This window comes from Raphanus sativus, chromosome 3 (assembly GCF_000801105.2).
Source record: "Raphanus sativus cultivar WK10039 chromosome 3, ASM80110v3, whole genome shotgun sequence".
NCBI lineage: Eukaryota > Viridiplantae > Streptophyta > Magnoliopsida > Brassicales > Brassicaceae > Raphanus > Raphanus sativus.
The window spans coordinates 17,889,954-17,913,694 of NC_079513.1; the positions used below are offsets into that span (position 1 = coordinate 17,889,954).

Below are 23,741 nucleotides of genomic sequence, written 5' to 3' on the forward strand. Positions count from 1 at the left end.
ATCCGCCTCTGATGTGCCTTCTGCGGTTGCTTTATCCTGTGGGGATTCTTCCATGATGAAGACCTGGTTCTGGTTACTCTTAATCAGCTGATCGACCTTGGCAGAGAGCTCATCAATCTTGCTGTTGTCGATGCTCTTCACCTTCTGAGTGCGATCAGTCTCGCGGTTATTGTCAGCTGAGCTTGAGGCCATGTTCTCAATCAACTCGAATGCACCTTGAGTAGACTGAGTCATGAAGTCTCCCTTACTGGCTGAGTTCAAAGCGTTCCTGTACTCCCAGCCTACTCCATCGTAGAACACTCCCAGCAGATAATCTTCCTCAAAACCGTGATGTGGGCATTCTCTGCGGTAGACATTGAATCGCTCCCAAGCATCACAGAACGGCTCGTCAACCAATTGTTTGAAGGTCACGATCTTCTGTCTCAGGGCTGCTGTCTTCGATTTCGTGTAGAAGTGGCTTAAGAAAGCCTCTCGGACTTGTTCCCAAGTGGTGAGTGATCCGGTGGGTAGTGAATCAAGCCAGCGAGCAGCTTTCCCATCAAGAGAGAAAGGGAACAGAGTACACTTGATGTAATCGGGTGGTACTCCATTTGCTTTAGTGAAACCACACATCTTCTCAAAGTGCTCGATGTGGTCCATCGGTATCTCAGCAGGAAGCCCATTGAAGATCTTCCTTTGCACTAGACTTATCAAGGCTGGCTTGATCTCGAAGTCTTGCCTTGTGCACGGTGGAGGGGTTATGGCAGATCGCGTAGCGGGCAGATTACGCAGTAAGTTTCTCTGGCCGATCTGGACCACTCCCTCCTGTTGGTTCGCAGCATTCAGAGCAGCTTGCTCGGCAGCAGCTTGCTGCGCTTGGATCGTCTGCTGCATCTGCTGCATCTGTTGTTGCATGAGTGCAAACGCAGCAGTGAGATCATCTGGATGATCACCCATGTCGGTGTTCGTTGATCTCGGCTGTTGACGGTTCTGTCGTTCCAATCTCGCTAGTTCCTCGTTAGAAAGCTGATGCAATGGCCCTTGTGCGTTGCTCCGAGTATGTCTACTGGTCATGCACCTGGATCATCAGCTGAAACAAAGAAAATAACACGAGTTAGATATCTTAGACTAGATATGAAACCGAAAATTAGAGGTAAAAAATCTGGTCCCCGTCGCAACGGCGCCAAAACTTGATACACTAAAAATGAATCCTTGCTACTGCCAAGTTAACAGCTGCAATTGTAGTACTTGAGATTCAAATCCAGAGGACCAGTCTACACTCTAGTTCTATAAGTTTCAGAATCAAGCTAAGAAGAAGATATGATTTGGTTGAAATAGGCGATAGTAAACAAGCAAAATAAACACGAGATTAATTCAATTAAACAAGAGCTAGCCTAGGGTATTTCATTGGGTGTTGAATTGGAGCCAAACAATTATTCAAGCGCGATGAAGTGCTTTCTAGAACTCGGATCACTCAGCTGGAACACTCCACTGTCGTGGTAGTGATCGCTTTGCAGATCGATCTCACCACCTAACTGTCGTTGGGATGAGAATCGATTGCAAGCTTTAGAGAACAGGTCCGATCAGTTCACTTACCACCCTAATATCTACTTTCGCTGATTAGGGATACTAAGCTCATTCAATACATGTCAAGTTATCATCCTAAGCGGTTAACTAAGTGATGAACTAGTGATCTAACATCAAGTGATCAGTTTAATGAAAGCAGTAAGAACAGTATGAATGAAGAACAGTTATGGATCGCTTATCTATGTTTAGCTCATGTCTCAACACCCTTAAAAACCCTAGGCGAGCAAGGTCACTACTCGATCATGATGCACATAAACAAAGACATAAATCCTGAATAAAATTGCATAAGAACAGAGTAGAAAACAAAAGGGTTCAGATGATCTTCTCTATGAGAGGATGGATTCTTCTCCCTTACAAGTTGCAGATCGCAATACTCAGTGTTCTCTTGTAAAAACTAGCGTAAGAAAAAAAATAGAAAATAGATAGATGGCGTTTTATATGGAGGCGCCAATCAGAAGAAAAGAGATTAGGGCAACAGGGCTTAAAATCCCGAAATAGGAGTTTCCATATTCGTCTGGAACAATCGCCGGATCACTCCGTCTGCTTGTTCCGCTTGAGAGAGAACAGTCTCGGGATTGTTCTCTTGAGTGTTCTCCGCAGGAATGCTCCAAAAGGACTTCTTTTCATCAGGCACCTTCTCTTCTTTCTTCTGCTAACTCCAGACCTGTAAAAGGTCAAAAAGGACTAGACTGACACGAATTAGTGACTTCAAACAAAAGAAAACATATATACAATGATGTGAAAAACACCATATATCATTTTCCCAGTTAAAAATATATATTTTTTCTCATCAAAATAAATCACCTAAAATTGCATTAAACAGACTGAACAAAATAACATAAAAGAAAAAAACAAAACAGTATTTTAAAATAAAAATTCTTCCCCTACACGCAAGCAAACTATAAATTAAAGCCAAACAAGCACCTTGTTAAGCTAATTCATTCTCATACTTCTTTCCTATCTTCAACAATCTTGAAAACCAGAGAAATATCTTTTTTCTCTCTCTCTTCTCTCTCATCCCCCTGCACTGTTCTGATCTACTGTTCACTCGATTTCCATGGCTGGAGTCATCTCACTCCGGCAAGAAGCTGACCCTCCGGATCCCGGAACTGGCCATCCTGGCTCTGGCTTCCCTCTTGATCCGTCTCAGTTTCCCCCCCTCCTGCAATCCCCTGGCGCCTCCTCCAAGGCTCCATATATGTCTCCACCATCTCCTTCCTTCCCTTGGGTCTTCAACAAGACGAAGGACTCTTCTCCATTGCCTATGGACTCTTTAGGCTCACCATCAGTCAATTTGGACTCTCAGTCTACGGCTATGGTTATCTCTCCTCCAACTACAGTACCACCGCACTCCCCTGCGGCTGGATTGAAAAAATTACATGAAGTACCTTCCTCGAAAGAGAAGGAAATGGCTCGTATCTCCACTCAGTACACTACTCTGTCAGCTAAGGCTAAAGAGATCCCACCCCTCACTACTGCTCCTAACTCGGATGATACAGTAGCAAACCCTAAATCTACAGGACCTTCTCGAGGGAAACAAGCAGATAATTCCTTCAAATATACTGATGGACCTCAGTTACCTAACCATGAAGCTGGTCTTTCTACAAGGTCTCGTTCAATCTCAAGTGGGCCTTCAGACAAGAACGCTAAAGCAGCTTCCAACTCAAACTCTTATGCTGGCAGAGCCAAAGTTGGGACTGACAGATCCCTCAAGCGCCTAGCCCCATTGGCCTTCTCGCCTGAAGGAATTCCTCAAATAACAATTCCAGATGAGGTTTTTAACAGAGGCGCTGAGGCTCATAAAGACTTTGTTTTGGGAGTTTTTACTGGCAGAACTCCTTCTTATTCTCAGATACAGAGTGTGCTTACACATATTTGGGGAAAGGGCATCAAACTGGAAATCCACCTAAGACCTTCCTCAAGATCTATGCTGGTAAAAATTCCTAATGAATTTATCCGCAGGAAAGTTGTTGAGCAGGAAATATGGCATATTGGCTCCTCCATGTTCTTCGTAGCTCAGTGGAGTGCACAAGTAGCTATTAACCCTCCATCAACTGAATCTATCCCCCTTTGGGCGCATGTCACTGGAGTTCCTTTTGATCTCTACACTCAAGAGGGTCTAAGTTTGGTGGCTGGTCTAATTGGAGACCCGGTTGAAGCAGATGAATTTACCATTCGGATGGTTAGCCTTGATGTGGCTCATCTCAAGGTTCGGGCAAATTGCTCAAAACCTCTCCATCAGGTGGTTGAACTTCGGAGACAGAATGGGACAATAATTCCGGTTACGGTCTCTTATCCTTGGGTCCCTCCGACCTGCCCTTGTTGTCACCGGCTAGGTCACTTGGAGAACCGCTGTCCTAATGCAAAATGGGTCCCAGCTTCCTCATCTTCCAAGGAAACAGGTTCTTCTAAAGACACTCCGGCCTCTGTCCCAGCACAAGGCAACACTTCTGATCAAGGCATCCCCTTAGCTCCTGCTAAAGTAGCTCCTGGAAAAGATCCTGTTGATGATCAGTTGAATGCTACCCCTTCTATTTCTGTAGCTCGTGCTCCGGCTCCTGAAAAAATTCAGGAAGTCCAGGACTCAAACCCCTCGACTTCTAAGGCTGATGATTCTTCTACTGGAATGGTTATCTTTAGTGGCCAAAAGGATAACATCCTGTCGATTTCACCCTCAAAGATAACTCACCTGGTGGCGCTCTCTGCTGCAAATCCTTTCACTAATACTACGTCCAAAAAACGTAAGTGCTCTCATCTCTCCAGAAGGCTGTCCCCAGACTTTAAAGGGGGATCCTGCTTTCAAGTGGCTGCTCCAGTAATCTCAACGGATAATCCCTTTGCGATCTTGGAAACCCAGAATCTCGGGCATCTGGATACGCAAGATCTCCCCTTCAGCAGTCGACCGCCAGATAAGGATAATTCTTCTGAGGACTCTTCGGCTGTAATTCTTTTGCCTTTGGAAGAAAGTAAGACTACCCCTGCTAAGGGCTCTTCTCCACCTGAGGAGAAGAAACATGTATAAAGTTTTATGTCGATAAACATAACTTTTTGGAATGTCAGAGGTATAAACATTAACGAAAAGCATCAGGCTTTTTCGAACTGGCTTATTACTAATAATATCTCTATTGGTGCAATTTTGGAGACCCATATAAAGGAGTCAAATCTTACCCGGATTATGTCTATTCTCTGCCCTCAGTGGTCTTTTGTCTCTAACCACTTAGAAGATGAAGATGGGCGCATCATTCTCTTTTGGAAAGCCCCGGTAACTGTCACATTGCTTCACATGTCAAGACAGTCTCTTACTTGTGCTGTCAACATCCCTGGAAAAACACCATTCACGATGACTGCCATTTATGCAGCTAACACTGCAGATGAAAGAAAACTCCTCTGGAATTCCCTGGTGGACATGAAACATAATCTCAGCCTCCACTCCTCTCCTTGGATAATCGGAGGTGACTTCAATGAGATTATACACTGTGCGGAGCACTCTTCCCCATCTTTCTCTACTATTATTCCTCAGATGATTGATTTCAGAACCTGTTTGGATGACTTGGAAATCCGCGACCTTCGGTTCCACGGACCACCATTCACCTGGACAAACAAGCAACCGGATGATCCAATCGCTAAGAAGTTAGACCGTGTTCTAGTTAATGAAGATTGGTTGATTACCTTCCCTAACAGTTTGGCCCATTTTCAACCTCCGGTAATATCTGATCACACGCCTGCGGTGATTCCTCTGGACACAACGGCTCATGTAGCAGGGACGAAGCCCTTCAAGTTCTTCAACTATCTCACTTCTCACCCGGACTTCCTTTCTACTGTTCTAGAAGGCTGGGAATCAACCTCAGATGACATGTGGTCTCTCTCTACTCTGAGTAAAAAACAAAAGGCTCTTAAGAAATTTCTAAAGCGCTTGCACAAGCACAACTACTCAGAAATACAAAAGCGGGTTGGAGAATGTACTGAGTTGGTCAAAGGTCTTCAGAGAGAGTCGCTTCAAAATCCTTCTACTGAAACTTTCCTAGCAGAAAGAGAAGGGCTTGACAAACTGCAGCATCTGAAAAAAGTAGAAGAGGCTTATTTTCGTCAAAAATCTAGAATTCAATGGCTTAAAGAAGGGGATCTAAACACAAGCTTCTATCACAGAGTGGCTATGGCAAGGAATTACTATAATGCTATTCATGTACTCACTGATTTGAGTGGCATCACGGTAAACACACCTGAAGCTGTTGGTCTTCTTGCTGTGAGACATTTTGCGAGCATCCTTGGACCTTATCTGTCTCAGTCTGCTCCGTTTCTGCAGCAGATGGTGGATCTCGCAACCTGTTTCCATTGTTCACCTGAACAAGCAGAGGCCCTGGTTAAATTACCTACGGAGGAGGACATAATGCGTACCCTCTTTAAGCTAAATCCTAATAAAAGTCCGGGCCCTGACGGACTTACTTCTAGATTCTACAGCTGTACTTGGAATATTCTGGGGAAAGAGGTGACCGCGTCAATTAGCAAATTCTTTGAATCAGGAAATTTGCCAACTGCCACAAACTCCTCGATCCTAACCCTGATTCCTAAATTCTCCGGAGCTACTTCTATCAAAGACTACAGGCCTATCTCTTGCTGCAATACAACCTATAAAGTTATCTCCAAGATTCTGGTTTCTAAGCTAAAGCCATTGCTACCGTCCATAATTCTGCCTAACCAATCGGCATTTATCAAAGGGAGGCTACTGCTTGAGAACTGTCTATTAGCTTCAGAGATAGTGAGTGGAGATCACAAAAATAAAGGACCAAAAAGACTTATCTTGAAAGTGGATATAGCAAAGGCATTTGATTCCTTGAAATGGGACTTTGTTGTGGCTTGTCTCTACTCCTTGCAGCTCCCACACCGGTTCATCTTATGGATTCAAGAGTGTATCTCTACAGCTGCCTACTCGGTGGGCATCAATGGATCGCTTCATGGATACTTCAAAGGTACACGTGGCCTCCGCCAAGGAGACCCTCTCAGCCCGTACCTGTTTGGGATTGCCATGAATGTATTATCTCATCAACTGAATAAAGCTGCCGAGGAAGGTTCTATTGGTTATCACCCGAGATGCAAGGATTCTAAGCTTACTCACCTGTGTTTTGCGGATGATTTGTTGATCTTCTCAGATGGTTCCCCCAGATCTCTCCAAGGAATTCTCTCTGTCCTATCTCAGTTTCAGGAACTTTCAGGATTAGCGATAAGCCCTCAGAAATCGTGCTTCTTCTCTGCTGGCCTATCCGCTACAGAGACTAGTACTATCACCTCCTCTAGCGGCATCCCTCAAGGAATCCTACCAATGAGGTACTTGGGCCTACCCCTAACTACAAAAAAGCTTTCACTTCTCAATTGTGAGCCGTTACTCCAGAAAATAAAATCAAAGTTGAGTCTGTGGACCACAAAATACCTATCCTTCGCGGGCCGGCTCCAACTGCTAAGTTCCGTGATCATTGGGATAATAAACTTCTGGTGTGCTGCGTTTATTCTACCGGTGGAGTGTATCAATCAAATAAACTCGCTCTGTGCTGCTTTCCTCTGGAAGGGTAATCTTGAAGGGAGATACTCGGCCAAGGTTGCTTGGGAAGCAGTAACCACGCCAAAGGAGGAGGGGGGACTAGGCTTAAGGAACATTGCTGCTTGGAACAAAACCTGCACTTTAAAACTTCTATGGATGCTTTTCTTCCGGAGAGAATCGGTGTGGGTAGCCTGGATCCATCAAAACGTCATAAAAGATAAGTGCTTCTGGTTATTGAAAGAAAACCAGTCGCAAACTTGGCTTTTCAAGCAGATTCTACGGCTAAGAGAAGAGGCACTAAACTGGATAAAAATTGTACCTGGAAATGGGAGAACCTGCAACTTCTGGACCACTCCGTGGTCTCAATTTGGACAGTTGATCAAATTCATTGGAGCAAATGGCCCACGACAAACAGGAATTTCCATCTCTTCCACACTCTCTTCTATGTGGATCGAAAATTCCTGGATCATGGGGCCGGCCAGGACCACTGCAATGGAACAAGTTCAGACGCATCTCTCAACTATCTCGCTATCTGACTCTGATGACTATCCAGTATGGACAAAAGATGGAGTAGCTGCAGCGCCTGGCAACAGCTTTGTCTCTGCAAAAATTTATCATTCGCTAAGGGTTTCGAAACCAAGGGTTCCATGGGCGAAAGTTGTCTGGTTAAAGAAAGGAATACCGAGACATAAGACACTAACCTGGTTGTTTCTTCTTGATAGATGCCCAACTCGTGATAGGATCTTGTCTTGGGGATTACAAACTGATCCGCTGTGTCTCCTCTGTAATCATCAGCCGGAGAGCAGAGATCATATCTTCTTTCGGTGTTCCTTCTCCTCGCAATTATGGGGATCGTTCTCTTCGAGGCTGCGACTTCCTCCAACGATCGACTGGGATCAAACCGTAGACTCTCTTATTGCTCTCAACGGTGATGTCCATAAGCGCTTCCTCGCCATTCTTGTATGGCAAGCCGCCATATATGAAATTTGGCGAGAACGGAACAATCGATTGCATCGTCGGATCTTTAAAACACAGGACTCTTTGATAGCAAGCATCAACTCCATTGTTACTAATCGAATCTCTGCTATGCGGGATCAGAATCCGGCGGAATCAAGCGCCTGCATGCAGTTCTGGTTTTCTCTTGGATGAATCGGGAGTCGTTTGGTGTTCTATGATGAAACAATCTCTCAAGGATTGGGCTTTGACCACTTATCTCTACTGGGCTGCTGTCTTCTTCATTTTCTGGACCAATGGGCCGGCACTTTCGTACTATTATTTACTAGAGAAATATAATAGGTCCACTATTATGTAAACTCTTGCCACTTTTAATTTAAATGCACCAAATTTTAGCAAAAAAAAAAAAACAATCTTGAAAACCATGGTTATTATGTTACAGCCAGAGCCAGTCACTCTTAATAATAGCCAAGTCTATGTAAACCCAAAATGCAAACCGAGTCCGGTTCTAATCCCGGTTGTAAATCTAACCGACCAAAACGCCAAAACCCAAATCGTGAAAGCATGCGAGGAGTTAGGGTTCTTCAGAGTCGTCAACCATGGGGTCCAACCCGAGCTATTGACCCAGTTGGAAGAAGAGGCCGTCAAGTTCTTTGCTTTGCCACAGTCTCATAAAGACAAGGCCGGTCCAGCCGACCCGTTTAGGTACGGTAGTAAACGGATCGGACCTAATGGTGATGTAGGCTGGATTGAGTATATTCTCCTCAATGCTAATAGTGATACCAAAACCACAGCCGTTTTTCGGCAAACCACTCCAACTTTCAGGTAAAGACAAACAAAGCTCTCCTGTTTCTTGTCTTCTCTCCCATATTCTTTAATATTTAAAAGGTAAACAGAGAGACCGTGGAAGTGTACATGGAGGAGATGAAGGACATGTCGAGCAAAGTTCTTGAGATGGTAGCTGAAGAGCTAAAGATAGAGCCAAAAGAGAAGCTAAGCAGACTGGTGAGGGTGAAGGAGAGTGATTCTTGTCTGAGGATGAACCATTACCCGGAGAAGGAAGAGACTCCAGACAAGAAAGAGGTTGGGTTCGGTGAGCACACGGATCCACAGTTAGTGTCAGTTCTCAGGTCAAACGACACGGAGGGCTTGCAAATCTGTTTGAAAGATGGGACTTGGGTCGATGTTCCACCTGATCACTCCTCTTTCTTCGTTTTTGTCGGAGATACTCTTCAGGTAGCTTTTCTGTTTCTACTTCTTCTTTTTTTTTTAATGCTAAACATTATCTCTTTAAATCTATTTTAGTTTCAATCATTATAATTGGGGAACTTTACAAATGGAATTTTTTTTTGACAAAATCAATAAGATATGTCCGAATTATACAAAACTTTTAATATGTATACTGAATTTACTATATACATACATATGTACATATATATATATAGTATGAATATAAATAACTGTGAATAAAATATATTCAGAAAAATATAATCTAAAAGATATGGGTAATACTTCAAATTTTAGAAATCCAGTATTTTTCAGGTTTGTTATGATTTATTTCTTTTTATGATCGGCTCATTTGTTCTAAGTTTCTCTTGTAGACTTTTGCATTTATAAATATATTTTCCTATATAATAAATGAAAAATCGTGCAGACTAGTAGACCACACCCTTACGTGACAAATACCATGACATGAATTGTTGCATCTGTGTGTCTTAAATCTCTATTGTACCAGTAAAATGCCCAGCACTCGTTATCAAGGTTGACATCTGGGGGTGCGGGGGCCGCAGGCCCCCGCGGTACGGTATGCCTTTTCGGTTTAGGAAAGTTACTATTTCTATTGGGAAAAGGAAATCGGGTTTTTTTGAGGCTGTATAAATATGGGTCTAAGGGTTTGTAAATTGTTATCACATCATTAATAAGAAACCCTAAACGGGTATTTGCCTCAATACGTTTTCTTCTCTATTCTTCTTCTAACCTAAACGACGGCTGTTCACAACATGAATCATGCTGAACCATGGCATGAATCATGATTGACATGCAACTTTTGAAACTGAATACTGTATTATTGGTTCTCAAAGAAGTCACACATTTCTAATTATTCTTTTGGGTGCGTACATAGGTGATGACTAATGGAAGATTCAAAAGTGTGAAACACAGAGTGCTAACAAATACAAAGAGGTCAAGATTATCGATGATCTACTTCGCAGGTCCTCCATTGACGGAGAAGATTGCACCGTTGTCATGCCTTGTCCCAAAGCAGGAGGACTGGCTCTATAAAGAATTTACTTGGTCTCAGTACAAGTCAGCTGCTTACAAGACTAAGCTTGGCGACTATAGGCTTGGTCCCTTTGAGAAACAACTTCCATTTTCTATATCTAGTGTTTGAGGTTTTTTCTTCTTTTTAGCATATAAGTCTGGACAAGAAAAATAATAGAAAATACAAAGTTTTCAAAAAAAATTATGTTGTTATGTATTGTAGTTATTTTTAGTATTTCTTATCTTGTTTTGGCTTGCTCTATATACAATGTTCATCTCCTCTTACTATATCATTATTTTGTTTGGCTTGCTCTATACAATTACGCTGTTTTTTTTATCCGAACTATATAAACCAAAACAATTTTGGGTTTCTGTTAAAATTCTCAGTTTGGAAATCTTTTTAAAATATAGATTATCGATTATTAGTTTAATTTATTTTGTTGATTCACACAGAAATTATTAAACCCATTAATCAAAACTAACCAAAATTAACCCAATCTTTAACCCAAATAAAACTAAAATATAATCGAAACAAAAAAAAAGAACTCAAAATCAAATTATGTGTACTTTTTAATAAATTGAACTAACCAAATATCAAACCTAGTTTGAACTCCGGCTCAACTTTATTTTGTGTGAATCGAGATAAACAAAATTGAATATGTTGTTTGTTTTTTTGTTATTGTTAACATTCCCTACCGTTTATGTGTATATAACTAGTAAAAAGTTTAAGTTTAAAAAAAAATTAGTAAAAACTAAAAAAAAACAAAGAATACAATTGAACGAAAAGTGTAACTAGAGCACCTCCATCAGTTAGAAATGAACCCATCAAAATTTCTAAATAAAAAAAAAAATTAATATTATAACCATTCATTTGTATTTCATTTTTTCTAAATGAGAAAAAATATTTATTTTCCTTCAATGAGTGACATCTGTGAAGTATATAGACATTTTTTTAGAAGCTGGTAGTCAGGAATTTTTGCACTTTAATTTTCATAATTCTTTTTTTCTCAAAAATATTTTTCATAATTTTGTTATTTTTCTTTTCCCTAAAATGCTAATAACACTTTGAGCTCTTTATTTCCTTTTTTTTTTGGGCAAACAAGAATGATTAAGAAAGCTTTAAAGGTTCCAGAACACACAACAACTAAACAGAAACAAATGCAGGAATAGAAACTAAAGCTGCTTTGGCGAGAGAGTCAGCTTCTACATTTGCTAAACGCGGAATAAAATAAAAGAGATAGAGGTGAAAGAACGCGCCAAGACTGAGATGTCGTGGATAATGCCTTTCAAGACCACATCCTTGCCATGATTCTTCAAAAACGAGATGAGAGTCTTAGAGTCAGAACAGATCCGAAGGTTGCTGACGTGTGAAGATAGTGCTGCTGTGATAGCTGCTTTAACCGCCAATGCTTCGGCCACCAGGGCTGAAGGAACATAACGCCAGTACGCAGAGGAGCTTTCGGAGAAGGAGCTTGAAAAATCACGAATGATCCAGCCAATCCCACAATTCCTTGAAGTTGCGTCCCATGCTGCATCTGAAAAAGAAGACCAAGTGCAAGCATTAACATGAGTAACATGTAACGAAGGAACCACATTAGGTGGTAATGGTTTTGCAACTGCTAATTGAGCTGTCCTCCAAGCTCTCGCGTCTTGAAAGGCTTTCAAAACAGTGTCCTCCTCAGAGAACTGTTTGTTTTCAAATAGCAACTTGTTCCTATTCGTCCAGAGTAGCCATAAAACCCAAGGATAGACTGGTGTAGTACCCAAACCAGAGGGGGGAGGGAGACCATCTTTTCACATTGAAGAAGAAGGGATGAGACAGAGTCGATATCCTCCGCTGTAGGCTTGAACATGCTAGGGACTAGGTCCCAAACTTTTGATGTGAATGGGCAGTGTAGGAGCACATGGATCTCTGTTTCCAAAACCCCACATCTTTTGCAAACAGGGTTCAGTGTCACACCTCTTCTCTCAAGAACAGAGCCTACAGGTAATGCTCTATTGTTTGCCTTCCAGAGAAAGTGTCTGATCTTGGGAGAAGTGTCTACTTGCCAAACCCCCTTCTTCCAGTTGAAGGCTCGATCATCATCAGTACCAGAACAGAGCTTTGCAATAGCATATCCAGATTTCGTGGAATACAAACCAGTGGCGTTGGGGAGCCAAACTCTTTCATCAGGTGCTAAGAAGGTATTGGGGATTAAGCTTCTAATTGTCTCTTCGTATTGTGGGAGAACCTGCCTGATTGTAGATACGTCCCACTCGTTGGTTCCTGGTAAGATTAGCTTGCAGACCTTCCAATCTTTGGATTCAAAGCTCGGAGGGCCAACCGGCGCTAAAGGCTCTGTTGTGGAGAGCCACGGTTCATTCCAAATTCCCACTTCTTTGCCTGAGCCTATAGCCCATCCTAGGCCTTTGAGGAGGAGGTCGCGGCCTAATAAGATTCCCCGCCAACCGTGTGATGCGCTTGCAGGTGAGTGAACATCCAAGAAAGAGGAGTGAATGCAATATTTGCCAAGGAGGGTTCTTGTAAGCAGGGAGTTCGGTTCTTTAAGTGTTTTCCACGCCAATTTAGCTAACAAGGCGTCGTTGAACTGAGCAATCTCTCTTAAACCAAGACCCCCTGCATTTTTAGGCTTTGCTAATCGTTCCCAAGAGATCCAATCCATTTTCTTAACACCCGGCGAAGCATCCCACTAAAATCTGGTGAGAATACTCTGAATTTGCTTGCAGAGAGACATCGGGAGCTTGAAACACGACATCGTGTAAGTTGGTAATGCCGAGAGCATCGCCTTCAGCAGAATCAGCTTCCCTGCTCCTGAGAGAAATCGAGTCGTCCAACTATGAGAGCGTTGTCTGATACGATCGATTAGGGCAGCGAAGATGTCTCTTTTCCGGCGACCAAAGTGTTCCGGGAGTCCTAGGTATTTGCCTAAGCCTCCCTCACTAAGTATATGGAGCTCTGATCGAACTCGTCTCTTGGTGGCTCCCGGAGTCTTGGCGGAGAAGGTGATCGCAGATTTCTCTAAGTTGATGAATTGTCCGGAAGCGTCTTCATATTTCCGGAGCACATCTATCAAAGCCTTGCAGCTCCGTGGGTCCGTCCTGCTGAAGATCATAGTATCATCTGCGAAGAGAAGATGGTTTATAGCCGGGCATCCTCGAGCGACTTTGACTCCTGCTACAGCTCCTGATAGTTGCACTTTCTTCAATAAGCCCGAAAGAACCTCCGAGCAGAGGATGAATAGATAGGGTGAAAGAGGATCCACTTGTCTGATTCCTCTTGACGGAAGTACTGTCCCTTGCGCCGCGCCATTAACCAGGTAAGAGTAGGACACCGACGTAACACAGGTCATGATCCAGGAAATCCAGACATCATGAAAGCCAATGCGAGATAGGACGTTGCGGAGAAAGGCCCATTCAATCCTATCAAACGCCTTGCTCATATCGGATTTTATAGCCATACTGCACCTCACTTTTGCATCGGAGTGCTGGAGGTAGTGAAGAATCTCATGCATTATCAACACATTATCTGATATGGATCGTCCTTTTACGAAAGCCGACTGATGCTCTGAGATCAGGGAAGGAAGGAGTGGCTGGAGTCTTCTTGTAAGGAGCTTGGCGATGATCTTGTAATGTGTATTACACAGAGCTATTGGTCGGTAATCTGCCACTTTGCGGGGTCCCTTGATCTTAGGAATCAAACGGACATGAGTCTCGTTTTGACGGGGGTCGAGTGCACTAGTGATGAAGAAGGACTTGATGTCACTGACTACATCATCGCCGATAATGTCCCAGAAAGACTGGTAAAAACTAGCTGAGAATTCATCCGGGCCTGGCGCCTTGTCCAGGTTAATGGAGTAGAGAGCCTCTTTAATCTCTAGAGCATCAGGAATAGCGATTAATGTCCTGTTCATCTCTTCGGTAACAAGAGGTGTGATTCCTTCATTGACCGTGTGAGATGAATCGGACATCTGAGCTGTAAAGATGCTAGAGAAGTAGGCAGTAATGGTCTGGACGATCTCTTCTTCCTTATTGACTGCCCTGCCATCAGGCGCTTCGATAACTGAGAATTTGTTTATAGCACGTCTCCCCCTGGTAGTGGCATGAAAGTAACTCGAGTTGCGGTCTCCACATTGGAGCCATAAAATACGGCTCTGCTGCCTCCAATATAGCTCTTCCTCCTTGTAAGCTGATACCAGGATGGTAGTAAGTTCGCCTATACGAGCGGTGTCTGGTGTAGAAGAGGAGAGTGCTTCCTCGAGCTCATCCTGCGCCTTCTTGATTGCTATGTTACTGTTAAGGTTCTGTGTGCGTGACCACGCTATGATCCCATGTCTGATATGAGCGATTTTAATCAAGACAGAGTCAGACGGGTTCTGGTTCCATTGGTCTTCCACCAGTTGTCGAATCTCTGGCTTGTCCCTCAACTTTCTGTCATAGCGAAAGAGTCCCTTCTTTCGACGTGAAGAAACGTCAAAGTGAATGACAATAGGTCGATGATCGGAGCCCTCGAACCTTAAGTATTCACACCGTCCAGCGGGGAAGCGTTCAAACCACGAGCAGTTGGCCATAGCACGATCTAAACGGGATTGAATGAAGTAATTGTATCTCGTTCCCCGCCAGGAGAGGTGATTACCGGAATGCTGGAGGTCCCATAGTCCCATTTGGGAGACGAAGCTTCTAAAGGACAGGAAGGATCCTTCCCAACGGATTGGCCCTCCAACCTTTTCAGAGTTGTCGAGGAGATCATTGAAATCTCCAGTTAAGAGCCAAGCCTCTTCTCTACCGGTTCCTAGTTCAGTCAATTTGCTCCAGAAGAGTGGTCGGTCTGCTGGATTTGGAGCGCCGTAGATGAATGAGACGTAGCTGAAGGTTCCATGAGCTTCGATCCTGGTATCAATAACATTAGGTGAGGAGTAAAGGATTTCTACCTGAACATCATCACGCCAGGATAAAGAGAGCCCGCCTGATAAGCCTATGGGGGGAACCGTGAAGTGATTGGTGAGCTCAGACTTCTGGAACAGACGTAGGAGGGCTTCGTCTTGATTCTTCGTTTCCATAAGGAACAGAACAACCGGAGAGAGTCGCTTTCGGAACTCTCTAATACGCTGGATTGTCAAGGTTCCCCCGACACCTTGGCAATTCCAGCTTACGCAGGCTAAGGAAGAGAACTTGGGAGAGGATGAAAATACTTTTCCTTTCTTGCAATTGCAGGGACGATTTTGATTTTTGGTGCGGTCGAGGTGTTCTTCTTCCTGGTTGCGACTCTGTTTGAGGCTCTGTTTCCGGTCTTGATTGCATCTGCTAGCAGCTTTGTTTTAGCTCTGGGGGAGTTTCGACGTGGTGGCTGTTTTTGGTAACTCTTCGTTTCTTCAATTCCGCTCCTTGATCAGTGGTGTTGTTAGTGCGTTTGCGGGCTTGAGTACTGTCCACGGCATGTTTCCCTGCAGCCTTTGAAGGTGCAGTTAAAGAGGTATTCAAGATAAGTTGTGGAGTATCTTCAGCTCCTTCGTCGTCTGCAACCTCTTCCTCAGAGAAGAGCGGACCTAAACGGAGGGATACATGGACTCTATCTTCGCTGAGGGTCCGGATAGGGGATCGATCACAGGGTCCAAGGCGGTTGGAATCAAAGTAAGCGGAACTCGAAGGGCGAGTAATAGTAGCATTGTTTACTACACACTGCGAAGGAAGCAGAATCGTCTGGTTCTCCGTGTCACTTGGTGCAGAGTTATTGTCTTCTTCTTCTCTTCTTATTCTCTGAGTTTGGACAGATAAGCGTTCCGAAGCAGGGAGGCGTTCTTCACTGTTAATTGCTACAGAGAGCCTTTCATGTGCTGGTAAGCGCTCTTCAATAGGAGCAATAGACAATCGTTCCTTAGCAGATTTGTTCCCGTCAGAATGAGGGAGTGAGAGTCTGTCCAGAGCAGAGTTGCGCTTGGTTCCATGATCTGAACTAGGGTCAGTAGTCCTCTGAGCAAAGTTTGGGCTCTTGGGGTTCTGTCTTGCTTCAGGAGGGGAGTGATGTGAACGTGAGGTCGCTTCTTTTGAGAGTGATGGGTAGTGCTTCCTCAAGTGTGTGTCATGTGGGAGAGACGAGTCGTGAGAGGCTCTGAGCGAATCCCTCTCTCTTGAGGTATGAGAAGGGGGTCTTCTGGAGACCGATCTTCTGCCTTCTAGGTACCTATCATCATAGCGCCTCCTATTTTCCTCAACTTCAGAGCTTCTTCGAGTAAGACGGTCATCTCTGTCTAGAGAGGAGTTTGAGCTCTGTCTATGGTTGTCATAGCGGGTGTTAGTCCATCGAGCTCCTTGATGCTGATGAGAGTTGGCTGTAAAACGAGCGTATCGTCTATTCTCCTGACGCTTTCTCCCTTCAGCGATTCTTTCTAGGGTGTTGCGTTGAGAGATCCCTAGTTCAGCTTGCTCACTCTCTTTGTATCTAGCATCTTGCTTCAGTGGGCAGTCGTCTTTTTCGTGAGAGAGTGACTTGCATAAGAAGCAATGCTTGTCAAGTTTCTCATAGTCCAACTCCACTTCCACTACTGCTTTTGACGGGAGTTCTAGGTCCATCTTCATGATCAGCGGTTCAAGGCCATTAACAAGGACCCGCAGGCGAGCTTTGTCTGGTTCCTTGACTTCAATGGGTCCGAGAGCAGCACCTATAGCATCAATAGTAGCATCCTTCCAGTAATGCAAAGGGATCCCATGTACAGTAATCCAAAATGGGATACTAGCTGGAAAGGAGTCCGAAATTATTGGCTCCCAACGTTGCAAGATCAACATCCATCTTTTAAAGTGGAAAGGGGTTTTGCCGAGAATAGTTTGTAGATCTCTCTCCGATTCAAAGCAGAATTGGAACATAGTCGGACCTAAAGTCCCTTCCGGTGATTCTTCCTATAACATGCCACTGTTGCAAGAAGAAATCAACCAATGCTCTTGTTTTTTGTATAGCTGGATTGGTGACTCTACCAATGAGAGTAAGATTGTTCTTCTCTATGAGGTCAGCAACATTAGAGTCTGGTACTCTGACCAGGGGTTTCTTTTGGATAAAGGGATCCATCTTTCCCTTTCCTTTTTCGGTTCTTGAGTAGCGGTGAGGCATATTGACCGAGTGAGGCTTGTGAAGACAAGGAGACTACAGAGTGTAGTAGATGGTTGTTGAGATCAGTGACAAGGAAGCCTATGGCAGGGAGAGGTCACGAGTAGCATGAAGGTTCAAGCGCATACACCACCAGAAAACATGTTCTTCAAGCTGGAGATATTATCTCCATCTGGTTGGAATCTCTGTTCGTTGGATGAAGCTTTAACCAGTTGGAATGGAGACATGTGACTTCCACGGCGGAGAAGGCGGTCCCTCCGACTATGTCGGGGGAAGAACCCGCGAGGTAAAAACCAGTGAAGCCTTTTATCCAACAGAAACTAACTGAAGAAACAGAAATTCGAAGTTGCAGTACAAAAGTTGGTGAAACTTTTAGCCAAAAGTGGAAGGTCAACTTAGCAAACACTCAACGGACCGGTGAGTAAAACTTCCTTTGGTAAAAGCGCCTGAGAGCGTTTTGTCGCACTTCTCTCTGATCTACCTTCGCTTTCTCTTTGAGCTCTTTATTTCCTTCTAACAATTAATCTATAAATAATGGGAGAGTTGGTGGAATATTTTAATAACACAAGTGTCCAACTGTTCATCACGTGCTGGTTTGTTGTATATGCAATCTTTGTGATGTATGCAATCTTTTTGTGATAGCTCTTGTTCAACTATCAGCATCCATCACAGAAGACATATATATTTTATCTTCTCTTTTGTAGCTTTGGGATCCATAAACGATGGCGACTGAAGAGCCCTCTCCCTCTCGCTGGGGCTTTCTGGTAAAACCCCTTACTCTGTTTTCTCACTCTCTCACCCTAACTCGTTTATCTTTACTTCTAGAAAAAACCATGTTCTAGGCAACTGCAGCCATACAAGATCACTTCGTTTCCTGAATATTTGTAGTAAATCTAAGTCAAACTCTTCACTGTTGCTTGGATTTTATATATATAAAGAAGATAAGAATGTTCTTGAATCACCGGAGAAACCGAGGAACTCTGCTTCAAACCACTTTCAACTCTTAGTTTCTCGAGTTTATAGATGCAATGGTTTTACTTCAATAGCTTAGTGAGTGAGTTGAACAAAGATCTGTGTATTTATTAAAGAATTTAAAATGTTTTTTTGATGCCAAGTAGTGGAGGAAGAAGCTGCCTGAAGAACCACAGAACGAACAACCAGAAGATGGATCATCCAGCACCACCAAGGAAGAGCCTTCCCAAGTTGTCACCAAACCAGTTCAGGTTACTCTTTTTTGGCCTTTCTATAAAGTGGTAATGGGTGTTGTGTTCTTTTTCCTAAGATAGATTTTGGCATTTCTGACATTTCTGATGGCTGCAGGAGGGTAACAACAGTACTGGCTTGGCCAATGGGATTCGAGAGAAGCCGTAAGCTCCTATACAGTTGTCTTTTGTGGTGTTGGATAGGCACTAAGAGTCTTTTTGATAATGTTTCTTCTGCAGGAAAAAGTCAATGTTTCCACCTTTTGAATCAGCAGAAACTCGTGCTCTCGCAGAGAGTTTGAGTAGGTAAGTCTTTATGGGGGACTAGATACGTTACATCATGTTCTTGTGTGTTTACATGGGCTTGTTGGAACCATTGTGTTCTCAGGGATATCATACGTGGGAATCCAAATGTCAAGTGGGAAAGCATAAAGGGTTTAGAGAACGCTAAAAAGTTGCTTAAAGAAGCTGTGGTGATGCCTATCAAATACCCCTCGTATGATCCTTTCTTTGCTCTCTCGGCTCATATAACTAACTTTGAGTTTATGTTTTGGTTCTTGAATCTATCAACTTATGGTTTCATCAACTTACGGTTTCAGCTACTTTAATGGTCTACTATCTCCATGGAAAGGGATTCTTCTGTTTGGTCCACCTGGTACCGGAAAGGTGCTAGATTCTATCTCACAATGTGTTATTATTCCTCTTGAGAAACCTTATGCGTGATGACAAATGTTTATTATGTCTTGTTGCAGACTATGCTTGCAAAGGCAGTGGCAACAGAGTGTAACACAACGTTTTTCAATATCTCAGCCTCATCTGTTGTTAGCAAATGGAGAGGTTAAAAAATCTTCTCTTCTTATACACCTTTTTTATTTACTCAAAAATGGTGCACTCTTTATTATATTAATTTTGTGTTGTGATGTTTTTTTTTTCCTTCAGGTGATTCTGAGAAGTTGATAAGAGTGCTGTTTGATCTAGCTAAGCATCATGCACCTTCCACAATATTTCTTGATGAGATAGACGCAATCATAAGCCAACGTGGTGGTGAAGGACGTAGCGAACATGAAGCAAGCAGGCGTCTCAAAACCGAGCTGCTTATTCAGGTAAAAATAAAAATGCTCAAGAACCTTATCTTTCTCACCAAAGATCATCATCATCTTGCAAGACCATGAGTAAGAAACTACTTTGCAGATGGATGGGTTACAGAAAACGAATGAGCTTGTATTTGTTTTAGCAGCGACTAATCTCCCATGGGAACTAGATGCAGCTATGCTCCGGCGACTAGAGAAAAGAGTATCCTTATTTGGTTTCTTTATTTGAATGAAAAAATGTTTATTTTTTCATGATTATTGGACTTTGTTTTGGACTTAAAGCAAAGTGACATGTTTAGATTCTTGTACCTTTACCTGATCCGGAAGCAAGAAGAGGAATGTTTGAGATGCTCTTGCCTTCACAGCCGGGTGATGAGCCACTGCCTCATGATGTGCTGGTTGACAAATCAGAGGGATACTCCGGTTCAGACATTAGGATACTTTGTAAGGAAGCTGCTATGCAACCATTGAGACGCACATTGGCTGTATTAGAAGACACAGAAGAACTTGTGCCTGAAGATGGTAAAAGAAAAAGCAAAACTCTCTTGAAAATAATCTATAAAACTACAGAATCTTTGACATGTTCTTTTTTTTTTTGGTTTCTGTTTGGGGTTGCAGATTTGCCAAAAGTGGGACCTATCTTACCAGAAGACATTGACAGAGTGCTGAGTAACACTAGACCATCGGCACATCTGCACGCCCATCTCTACGACAAGTTCAACGATGATTATGGCAGTCAAATCCTTAAATAACTTGGATGAAACATATGTGTCATCTACTACTTGCATCATTATTTGTAAGAGAAGTATCTCAGTGACTTATCTTCGGTTCTTATTACTTCCATTTTCTTGGACCACTTTATTGTTTTATTTAAATAAAAACTTTTACAAGTATCGGCAGCATCTTGGCGTGTGAATGATTATAGATTATAAGTTATAACTATCAGTGTCTTTGCCTCTGGCTGGTTGTCACTGAGTGAAATATGGATATAAGTTTGCAGTAAAAAAGACCATAGCGATCAAAGAAAAGGTTAAAAGTAACTGCGGTGGATGAAAGAGTTACAAAGAAAAGAAAAACAGCACCAAGTGATTGTCGTACATGATGTTGATATTCTGTGACGTAACAACAACTGTTTTTAACTCACTCACTCAGGTTCTCTCCGGAGCAGCTTTTCCTTTTCTGGACCGTTTTCTTATCCTCTTTTCTGTACCGCTTTCACCTTTCTTTACCTGCAAAAATAAAAAATAAAAATAAAAAGATTCTTAACCATTGGAACATCCGTAGTGACACCAAGTAAAAGGCTTGCCTAAATCTCTTAATCTAACCTCTTGTCCACCAGATTTCGATTCAGCTTTGGGTTTCGATTGAGGTTTCTTTGTATCGTTCACCTTCTTTTTCTTCATGCATGAAAGTGGGTTTGGTCCCTGCACATAGTTTTTTCAGACAGTTCATTTGAGATTATAATGTGATAACAATCCTTAATATTGTGAAAGTGGGGTTGTACATTTATTATTACCTTTGCTCTATTTCGCTTGAACTGCGGTCTATCCTTCACACCGAGACCATTTCTTGTACTGACCACACGAGGCGCCTCCCATTGCTCGTCTTCAGCTGCTCCTTCTCCTCTACTAGAAGCTAAGATTCTCGCAGTCTGTTTCACCAGCAACCTCTTCTCCGCATCGGTCATAGTTAACCTCTTTCTCTCAGAGTCCTTTGCGGTCTCACGTTGGAAATCAGAAGGCTGGTCGATCTGCAGACTGTTATTCAGACCAAACAATAGTGGAACGATAGACTCCTGAAAAAAATTCAACAATACAAATCACATTAATGAAAAAAAAAATCCTAATAACATTGGAAGAAACTCAGCTCTCATAAAAACTAAACCTTTTGAAGCTTCTTCCTAAAGTCAGCGTCCTGAGTACCGAGAAAGAAATGCTCCGTGTTTTGGGTTCCGAGCACCTCTGACAAACACTCGTCTGCTGGTTTTGCCTCATCGTGCTCACACCTAAAAGCTCAAATTAAACCAAATCAATCTCATATACGTTTTACAACATCAAAGTGTAGCACATTAACAGAAAAAGAAAATTACTTTTAATACATTAAGCTCATCATATCAGTTATATACACAAACCAATTTCATATACATCATACAAACTCAGGGCCTTCAACTTTCTACACATTATAAAGCTCATCAATCATCATAGCAAATCAATTTCATACATATTAACATAAAAAAAAAACTCACTTTCAAAGTAAATTTTTACCAGCTACTCAATTTAACTTAATATACAAATTATACACATTATTTAGCTCATCATATCTCATAAGTTCCATGCCTCAAGAATTAAATCCAATATTATCAGAATTTTCTTAATTGATCTGTCAATTCAAATCCTACAAGACCAACAAGTTCACACACAACCCCAGTTCGAGACCTCTCTTGGTAAATCCTAGACACTGTAAAAAAGACAGATGAATACTTACGTAGCTGTGCTGAGCATCTGAGCAGCCTCGAGAGACTCGGAAAAATCTTTACCGAGCTTCTGCAACTCCGCGAGCACACACCTGGTGGTGAAGAGCTTGACGGGACCTCCGAGCAGCTCGGAGATGACGGTGTCGGCGGGAGTTATCTCGCGAGAAACGAGATGGTGGACGAACGTGCCGTCGCAGAGGACCTTGAAAGGCTGTCGGAATCCGAAACAGACCGTGAAGAACCTCACGGTTCTCCTGTTCTTCTTCTGCCTCTTCACTCTCATCTTGTCTTAATCTCTTGGATTGAAACGGATTTTTCAGAGGCGGAGAAAGATGAAGGAGACTAGGGTTTTAGGGTTTTTTTTGGTCTGGTGATTGATTGGAACGCCGAGAGGGATGTCGGGAGAGATAGAGAACTTATTTGTTTGGTTCACCTGTTTATATAATTTGGTTCTAATTGGTTTGGTTTGGTTTGGTTTCATGAATTTTTTAATTTAGTTGAGTTTTATTTTGAATGGAGAGACACTTAGCAAAGGCCCATTATATTTGGAGTACAATACGAATAAGCCCATTAAGCCTTTTTAACTTCAAGCAGTGTCGACTCTGCTGACCAAGTTCTTCGATCATCAATTCATATCAGAATCTCTCTTCTGGTTCGATCCAAACACACACAAGCAATCAATGGAAACAGCAGTAATAATTTAGACCTGGGCGTTGAGATAAAGTTCGAGTAGACTTGGACGTATTACCCACTCCTGGTTAGATGTAGATCCAATAAGTCCCGATTCTAACTCATGGCAATATAGACAATTGATATGTTTCCATAGGTCCAAAGAAAATTTAGTGTTACTTTATTAATTGAAAAGATCTATTTTATTTTTTAAATATCAATTATGGCATCTCCAACCTTACCCCATTATTTCCTTTAAAATGGAGTAAAAATAAATATTGAATAAGAAATGCTGTAATCTAACTTCATATCCCACTCTATAATGAAATTTACTCTATAAATAGTGTAATCTATTTTTTTTGTTCATTACTCTATTATGGAAAGAAAAATAGAGTAGGATTGAAGCATTTTTACTCCATATTCACTTTTACCTCATTTTAGAGTAAAATATAGAGTTTTACATTGAAAATGCTCTTAGTGAGTGAAATTATAACAAAAAGATCCATGATTAACTAAACAAAGTTTAAATACAATATCAATTAAAAAACTATCATGCACGACTGCATCATTCTCATTTTTTCATTAACAAAATCTAATTTACATACAAAAAAACACATTCTTATTTTTTTTATACCACAATTTTTTTTCTTTAGTTTAAGGAAATGCAATAAATAAAGATTGAAAAAAAAATTATGAAGGCCATGTTATTTTAAAGTTTGAAGTTTAAACATAAAAAATTGAAGTATTTTGAAAAGCTACTTATTAATTAAAGTTGCTAAAATGTCTACATGCATTAATTGTGATTTGTGTTTAGCTTAAGCCTTTAACAAAAAATAAAAAATAGAGACAATTTGCAGCCACAGAAAACAAATGAAAAACAAAATAAACCTAGAAAGCA

At 42.1% G+C, this 23,741-nt stretch overlaps 3 protein-coding genes and 1 non-coding gene across 4 annotated transcripts; 3 read left to right on the plus strand and 1 right to left on the minus strand.

Annotated features, from left to right (window-relative positions):
* The first annotated feature begins 322 nt into the window (after positions 1-322).
* LOC130510241 (small nucleolar RNA R71) lies at positions 323-429 on the plus strand. The gene has a single exon (XR_008943921.1). It is a non-coding gene; the product is annotated as a small nucleolar RNA R71 (small nucleolar RNA).
* An 8,048-nt stretch (positions 430-8,477) lies between these two features.
* On the plus strand, positions 8,478-10,442 carry LOC130509605 (gibberellin 2-beta-dioxygenase 3-like). Its single transcript, XM_057005759.1, has 3 exons — positions 8,478-8,878; positions 8,950-9,289; positions 10,176-10,442. The coding sequence occupies exons 1-3, from the start codon at positions 8,478-8,480 to the stop codon at positions 10,440-10,442; spliced, it is 1,008 nt and encodes a 335-aa protein (XP_056861739.1).
* A 7,596-nt stretch (positions 10,443-18,038) lies between these two features.
* On the plus strand, positions 18,039-20,659 carry LOC108847777 (uncharacterized). Its single transcript, XM_018621109.2, has 11 exons — positions 18,039-18,172; positions 18,527-18,631; positions 18,729-18,775; positions 18,851-18,916; positions 18,999-19,106; positions 19,210-19,276; positions 19,363-19,447; positions 19,550-19,713; positions 19,802-19,903; positions 20,001-20,223; positions 20,320-20,659. Exons 1-11 carry the CDS (start codon positions 18,131-18,133, stop codon positions 20,451-20,453), a joined length of 1,143 nt encoding a protein of 380 aa, XP_018476611.1. The 5' UTR covers positions 18,039-18,130; the 3' UTR covers positions 20,454-20,659.
* Positions 20,660-20,694: 35 nt separating this feature from the next.
* Positions 20,695-22,593, minus strand: LOC108847778 (uncharacterized). The gene is made up of 5 exons (XM_018621110.2): positions 22,186-22,593; positions 21,586-21,706; positions 21,218-21,496; positions 21,027-21,125; positions 20,695-20,930 (listed from the first exon to the last, which is right to left on the minus strand). Exons 1-5 carry the CDS (start codon positions 22,455-22,457, stop codon positions 20,850-20,852), a joined length of 852 nt encoding a protein of 283 aa, XP_018476612.1. The 5' UTR covers positions 22,458-22,593; the 3' UTR covers positions 20,695-20,849.
* Positions 22,594-23,741: the final 1,148 nt, after the last annotated feature.